Source organism: Sinocyclocheilus rhinocerous, unplaced genomic scaffold (genome assembly GCF_001515625.1).
Source record: "Sinocyclocheilus rhinocerous isolate Xijiao unplaced genomic scaffold, SAMN03320098_v1.1 scaffold2382, whole genome shotgun sequence".
Taxonomy (NCBI): Eukaryota; Metazoa; Chordata; class Actinopteri; order Cypriniformes; family Cyprinidae; genus Sinocyclocheilus; species Sinocyclocheilus rhinocerous.
In genome coordinates, this window is record NW_015662928.1 from 76,789 (window position 1) to 84,752 (window position 7,964).

At 38.7% G+C, this 7,964-nt stretch overlaps 1 protein-coding gene across 2 annotated transcripts; it reads left to right on the top strand.

Annotated features, from left to right (window-relative positions):
* Positions 1-856: 856 nt before the first annotated feature.
* Positions 857-4,129, top strand: LOC107728402 (prothymosin alpha-B-like). 2 transcript variants are annotated; one of them, XM_016538555.1, is made up of 5 exons: positions 857-1,011; positions 2,962-3,024; positions 3,142-3,223; positions 3,309-3,397; positions 3,500-4,125. In XM_016538555.1, exons 1-5 carry the CDS (start codon positions 967-969, stop codon positions 3,542-3,544), a joined length of 324 nt encoding a protein of 107 aa, XP_016394041.1. In that variant the 5' UTR covers positions 857-966; the 3' UTR covers positions 3,545-4,125. The 2 variants fall into 2 exon arrangements, with proteins under 2 accessions (XP_016394041.1, XP_016394042.1); XM_016538556.1 differs by lacking the exon at positions 857-1,011 and adding an exon at positions 2,227-2,253 and having other exon boundaries at positions 3,500-4,129.
* Positions 4,130-7,964: the final 3,835 nt, after the last annotated feature.

The following is a 7,964-nucleotide window of genomic DNA, read 5'->3' on the forward strand; positions in this document are numbered from 1 at the left end:
AATGCTACTCTTCCCGAATAAGAGAGCTCAAGACGTGTGTTTTTAATGATTTTAAAAAACATTTTCAAACAATATTATTTACAGACCCCAACTTGAGGAAGACGCATTTCCATTAAAACATATATGATATAAAACGCTAGTGGTTGAACCGTCATATATCGTGTGATTCGTTTTTATTTTGTTTTATTTTTTTCTCGGTAATAAAAATATGATCATCAACTAAATATGGCTTTCTTGTTCTGTAAGAGGTTATGCAACTACAACTGCATGCCTGGTAAAGTTTTTACTGTTTTGTGTGCGTTTTCTCATCTTTTTGTTTTTTAGCTGTTTTTGCGTTTACTCGCAGTGCTAAGTTTAGTGCGAAATTCACGGAAAGGGGAGGGGCTGCATCTGGCATGAAAACTCCGTTTTCCAAATGCCACCCCTTCATGCTTTGGAAACATTTCCTTAATGTGCCAGCGGCATGGTGACTGCCTATCTATAAAAGATGTAGCCTAATTGCTGTGTTTGGAGGTGATTTAGGGGTCAATAAGTCTAAGCAGTTACGTACGACATTTACCAACTTATTGATTTTAATGAAGAGAGGCGCGACTTCATATTTTAATGTCGTATCAACGTATTTGGTGAGGAAATGTGGAAATGCGTTGCACAGATATGCGTGAAAAGCTGAGGTTGGGAGGTGTGTCTTCTCTGGTGAAATACCGGCTGGGGGTGTGTCCTTTTACGTTTAGAAATACTTTCCATTGTTCCACTCTATTGCCTTAAAAACACGCCCCCTCAGAGTCCGCTGACCAATCAAACAAAACCGACCGCCTCTCATGCTCCTCCCACAAATCTATAATAAAGCCTCCTTCATCACATGCCGTCGGCATAAGAAAGCTTCATTACAATAGTGATTGTTGGAGGATACAAGCGGAATATTCTTGCTTTTTCCTGCGTTCTGTATTTTGATACGAAATATTAATTATGGCAGACACGAAGGTTGACTCCGCGACAGAAATCTCCGCAAAGGTAAGAACGGATGCCTCTAGATCATCGAAATTCTCATTCAAAAGCATGTTCGCTCTTTCATTTGTCTTGTAGTTCAGATTTAACATGAATGTGTAGGCTATTTTTTGGCTGTAACCGGAAAGAATCGTTTTTTAATTATTATAAGTAAACCACGAAGTATGCGATAACTGCTTTCTAAGTGATTTAAATTGATACATTGTAATGAGAATTTTAAATGGATACATTTGTAACGAGCTCTTTAGCGCGTGCGGAATAAGAGCACATTCAAACGCAATTTCTCATTGTCCGGAATGTAACAGTCTGCGCGCGCGGGTTCTTTGTTTATACAAGCGTGTCGGTTCCCCTTTGAACGGCGGCGATATGCGCTGTGGACGGCAACTGCTTTACCATGATAAATCCGTAAACCTGTAATTCTCTGTATTTTGTTTTTCAGATCTTAAATCTGTATGATATGTTACACAATTTGCACATTTGTTTGTAGGTATGGTTTTACGGCTTCTGTACATTAAAGTTCAACAATGTTTTGGAGTACTCGTTTACTTCTAAATCCCCCCCATTCATTACCGGTTAGTTTGTGGCTAACAGATATTACGGCAGGTTTGAGAACGCGTTGATCGGCCGGTGGCTTCAGGGCTGAAAGTTTGCCGGTTTGTCTAGGTGGCTTGAAGCCTCAATCGATAGGAAATCTTAAATATAATAATAATAATAATAATAATAATAAAACGAACTGATCACACATTTGACGGGATTAAATAAGCATATATGTTTACTTGATTCGAATTACCGCTGTTCGGGTTTAACCCCATGTCCGATAACGACTCTGATGCAGGCGGCCGATACGCGGAACTTGGTTAGACGCTGCAGTGCATCGGTTTTCAAACGCAAATTTTTGAAGTTTTTCTAGTAGAAGAACGAGTGAAGAAATGGTGTCCTCGAACTCTTTGACGTTTAAGACATTGTGGTGGCGGCGGTGCCGTTGTCTCTTACTCGAAAGCCCTTTAAACTCACAAATACTCACAGCTGATATGCAAGCTCAAACATCGAATAATATGGCTAATGCTCTCTTTGAATATTTCCGACGAGTTGATATTTTTCCATGTGTGACGGCAACGTGGGCTTGTTGGTTTACTAGTTTGAAGCCAGAGACGTCGGTGAATTTAAGGGGGCGGTCCTAGTTGATGTGGTTGATAAACGGCTTAAAGGCTAAAGATTATAAACGAATTAATTAAAATGTTTGCATGGGTAAGGCTTGTTTTAACTGCTTTTGATAGGGCTTTAACTGAAACCAAACCCGTCAACGCAAATTCAAAGAGCCCATGATAATCTGCCATTTATGACAGGTTGTGTTTTTGTTGTTTTTGCCTACGGTTTCTTGTCAATTCTGCGACTGAGCGAACTGAATCCAGGTTAACGTGACGGCGGCGGCGGTGATGCATGCCGAACTCTGTAGTGTTCGGAATGAATGGTCGTGAAAAGCCATGCGTGCGCTTTCTTTGTCCTTCAGAGTTCGGCATCAGCTCACTAAACCACAGTCCATTGGTTCTGAATTATCCATCATGATTGGTGTTTTAAGCTTTAGTTTTTTTCCGGAGCCGCGATGTAAGCGTGTGTCTACTCGCCAAAATATAGTTCCTTATTGAATTTACCTTTTACAATACTCAACAGCCGCCAAATCTCACTTAAGTGTCAGATTACAAACGAGCTCGCTCTGTAAGGGGCGGGAGCAGCAGTCGTTGATGGACAGCTGAATTCTCCGCTGCAGCCAATGAGGCGTCAATGTCAGAGGGCGTCATTAGAGATGCAATTGAAATTTGTGCGCATAGGGGGCGTTTTACTCACGCCAGTCGTAATCTGCATCGACTCTGCCTATTGGGCACAGATGGCTCCAATCTGACGAAGTTAAATGTTTCAAAATATCAAGTTTTTTTTTTTTTTTTTTTTTTAATGTAGGACCTGAAGGAGAAGAAGCTCCTTGAGGAGAAGGAAAATGGAAAAGATGCCACTAATGGAAAGGTAAATAAATACTTGGTCAATGTTCTTGACCTCTCTACAATTCAACTACTTGAGTATTTCATGGCGATTATGCACATTTACAATGTCCTTTTTTTAAAAAAAAAAATGGGTGAACAGGAGAATGAAGAAAATGGAGAGCCTGAAATTGATGATGAAGAGGATGATGAGGTGGAAGAGGAAGATGAAGAGGAAGGAGAGGGTAGGTGCAACACTGAAGTTCTAATCTTTCTGACAAATTAATTTGATGGCGTTTTAATCATGTGGCTACTGGTCAACTACTATAGGTGATGAAGATGAGGACGAGGATGAAGATGATGATGAGCTAGGTGGAGGAACAAAACGGGCTGCTGAAGATGACGATGAAGAAGATGAGGTACAATAATGAATTGCTACCAAAATACTGGATTCAAGTGGTGGTTACCATCCTGTGTCTCTGTAGTATAATTAATTTTTAAATAAAACCCTTTTTCTTCAGGATGACATTGACCCCAAGAAGCAGAAGACAGATGATGATGATTAAAGGATTGTTTCATATTGCTGAGCAGGAGTAGATGCCTCTGCTTTAACCCAAACCGTTGGAGCCAGTGGCATAAAGGACTCAAATACATAAAACATGGTCATTTTCAAGTTTGTCACCCATGTTAACCAACTTGACCCCCAATTCAAAATTTTCTAGAGGACCGACCACAACTCAGATTTTCAGCATTCACAATGAAAATACGCAAGACAAGGATTTGTTTGTATTTTTATTTACATTTTATATTTTTGTACATATTGTGAAGAGATCAGCCACTTTATCATGATCTCCTGTGACCAAAACGGTGCTTCTTTATGGAAATTTTACTTGTTTGACCATGTCTCGATATTTCAACACATACAACATGTATAAAATCAACAGCCATTGAACTCAGAGCATTCCAGTAAATTTTATGTATGAACTTTAGTTGTACCATAAACTAGTTTTTGTATGGGAGGGCTAGGCCAAAGAAAAGGAGTTTTGGTTTCTTTTGACTTCATTTTGTCTACATTGTTTTACCTTGGCCTGTTTGTTGTATGTGTGGAGTTTGTTGTTCAACAATAAACTTAACTTTTATTTTGTGAGTTACACCTCTCTTTGTTTGTTTGTTTCAAAATCACATAAATATGCCATTCATTGTGTCAGACCAAAACAAGCTAGGTGTAGCTAGAAAAATGTGAAGAGGTATTGCTAATGCCTGTCCTTCAATATTATTTGTTGACTGGAACATCTGATGCTCTACCTGTTAATTCAGTTCATGAGACCCTCAACTTTGACACATGATACATTTAAGAACTGGAGCACTATACTCAAATTTTCCAAAACTACCTTCTAGACTCGTGTGTGTATAAATAAAATGAATCGATTTTATGTGGTTCAGTAAATGCAGCATTATTATATGGTTTAAGAAGTTACACTCCAAAACATTAGATAGATATGAAAAATGGCATGGTTGCACTAAATATGTGAATCATTTGCAGCACTCTGGAAAAGCTAAAAGAAAAAAAGAGCCAGTTTTTTTTTTTTAGTTCTCAACCATATAAAAGCATTTTTGTAAAAGAGAGCAAGTGAATGAGTGTGGATGTGTTTGAAACCTCTCAGCCATATTATGCCTTTTTTTCTACAGAGACATTTACTTGGATAGAAATCCTCAAACCTTCTATGATTCCATAAAATACACCATTCAGCTCAGAAAACAGCGACTTATAAGCAAATACTAAATATTCCACATGGTACACGTTGAATTTCATATTTCACCTCACATTTTGTCTTACCAATTCATCCCTTGCATCTTTCACACATTTCCCAGTTTTCAGTGCAAGCATGTGTTTTGATCTTGATAAGAGAGGAGCTGCTTAGTCTAGACAGCTGTCCACCAGCCTTTACTGAAGTGCATCTCAATATGCAGGCAGCAGCTTGAGTGTTTGAGGTTCCAGCAGCACCACTGCTGGTATGTGACAACAGCATGATGCCAATCTATCAAACACGACATGTTAATGCACGTCAAGATGTTGGCAACTGAAATTCAGTGAACATGATCATGTAGTCTAACTTGACAAATAGCACAACGGCTACATTTCTCAGGCATACTAAGGTGGCATACTATGTAAGTTAGTACGTACTTACTAAGTTGGTGATGAATTGGAAACGAGGAAGTGAGCATTTAAAAACATGCACTAACTGAAACACAGCAGCAAAAGGTGCATTAAAAATACGAACGTGAAAATGCAACTAATAGTCGTCTCCAGCTCTATAATCAGCTTGTAGACTGTCAAGTTAAATCTGTCTCAGATACAGACGTTCAAATAAGTTAACACTTTTTTTTTTTTTTTAAGATTTAATCTTACCAGATGTGCAGACGTAACGGCCCGAATCGATGGATATCCCCTTTAAAATCTCCACGATCAATTTTTTTTTCTTTATGACAGCCAAATTTAAAACTAAAAGGCTTAGCGGTTAATTAAAACGGACAAATCACAGGTAAAACACAGTCCATGACATGAGGTTCACGTAAAATAATGACTGGTCTATATCCTCATTAACATTTATATCAGCGCAGACGTACAGACTGCACGACTTCTCGGTAGATATGACAAAGTGAAGCGCATCCCATCAAATAAATCGTCAACTGTTTGTCTTGTTAAAATTCACCGTCCTCTTCTGCCGCCTACTGGCAACCAAAGCTATTGCACATCAGCTACGTCACATTAATATAGGTCTCGAGTGCAGTCTTAAAAGGTTAAACTTATTCAAAAAAACTTGAAACGCGTTCTGTGTGACCCGGATCAAAGTGTACGTCTCATAACACACGCAAATAAAATCGATATCTTTTTATTTAAACATAACATAATGAGAAAATGATCATGTTTCTTCATGTTTGAAAATAACTTTAATAAGATTATTCTGGGTCATTTAATACGATTTAAATTAAGTTTGATTGTTAGACTTGACAGTAATTCTCATAGGCCTATTGACAAAGTCTTAGTGTGATTGTTTTTTTTTTTTTAAAGTAGGCCTACTGTGACATCATGGTACTTTAAGATTTCCATATTAATATATTCCATGGTATTTACGTGATACTCCAAAGTACATCCATTGTATGTGGTAACATTTTTGTTAGTTCCCCCTCTCCTTCCAACTGTTATCCAGCAATTGTTAGTGAAACTTTACATTTTAGCGACGGTAAGTTCCAAAGTCTTTGTCTCCAAACCCTATACAAATGCAGGTGGCCAGTTGCTTTTTTAAAACAGAGACATGACCAGCTGTACGCATTCAATTGGGGATTGGGGGAGGGGGCAACAATCCCCCCACCACCACTATCATTAATTTCCTCCACCCCCATCACACATGCACACCAGCTTGCCTTTTGTTACCCTACCTTTCTTGAACCAAAGCAGCAAAACCCAATGAAATTAATTGTAATGAGTGTCCTTGTGAAACACGATAGCTTTGAGACAAGGGTGAGATGCAACTGGTCCCCTCGTATTTGAGTTTGGGTGAAATAATTAGGATTAATGAACACAGCAACCAACTCAATTCATGGGCTGAAACGCTTACTTGACTATTTTTTAATACATGTATTTTAAGAACGCTCTTTTAAATTACATATATCTATATTTACATACATATATTATTTATTACAGTGAAGAAGTCAGAGATGCTCTTCTCTTTCTGCAAGTTGTGTAGTGCGGACATATCGTTCTTTGACCACTAGGTGGTAGACTTGCACAGCTCTCACAGCGTCATCACCTGTGAGACAGTACAATTGGCACAGACGTCACAAGGTCTCCCCCAACCAAATATGTAAATTTGTGAAATTATTTTTTTTTCATTCTGTATAGGATTTAAATCTTAGGTAACATTTACATTTATTTATTTTTATGCATTTATCCAGAGCGGTTTACCAAAGAGGAACAAAAGCAATTTGTCAAAGATCCAAAAATATTTGTAATATATACAATAGCAGTTCTATTAGACAACTAGATTAGAAAGCAAGCCAGAGAAAAGGAATACAGAGGAAAGCTTAACCTAAACATAAAATATATAAATAAACAACAGTGTTTGGGGCAGTCGTGGCCTAATGGTTAGAGAGTTGTACTTGTAACCCAAAGATCGCGGGTTTGAGTCACGGAAACCTGCAGGGATTGTAGATGGGGGGAGTGAATGTACAGTGCTCTTTTCCGACTTCAGTACCACGACTGAGGTGAAACCACACACACGGGTGTGTTCACGGTGTGTGTGTGTGTGTGTGTGTTTAATACTCACTGCTGTGTGTGTGCACTTGAATGGGTAACCATACTTGGCTACACGTCACATCATTCAGTCACTAATGGGTCCGTGCGCTGGAATATAGGACCCTTCATAGGCAGTGAAAGTATGGGCTTCTCTGTTGTGTTTTGTTTTTGGAAGGTTGTGCCTCTGATTAATTAAAGGGGTCATATGATGTTGCTAAAAAGAACATTATTTTGTGTATTTGGTGTAATGAAATGTGTTTATGCGGTTTAAGGTTCAAAAAACATTATTTTCCACATACTGTACATTATTGTTTCTCCTCTATGCCCCGCCTTCCTGAAACGCGTCGATTTTTAATTTTCCTTGAACACGCCCCCACGTCTACGTCACGATGTGGGAAGATTTGCATAACGCTGCCCAAATGTTCACGCAAAGAAAGAAGGCGTAACTTTATTCTTGCTGCTTGCCGCCATGTTGTGAAGACGCTGTGTGTTTTGTTGTGAAAACGAAACTACTTTGTTTGGTCTTCCAAAAGAGGACAGGACTAGAAATCAGTGGTTAAATTGTATTTACAACACTGTTCCAGAACACTTCAACCCAAATATTCAGATGTGTCCAGTGCATTTTATGGAAGACTGTTTCCTGATCCTGGGAGAGTAGACTACAATGCCAGCTGTTCTGACTCACAGAC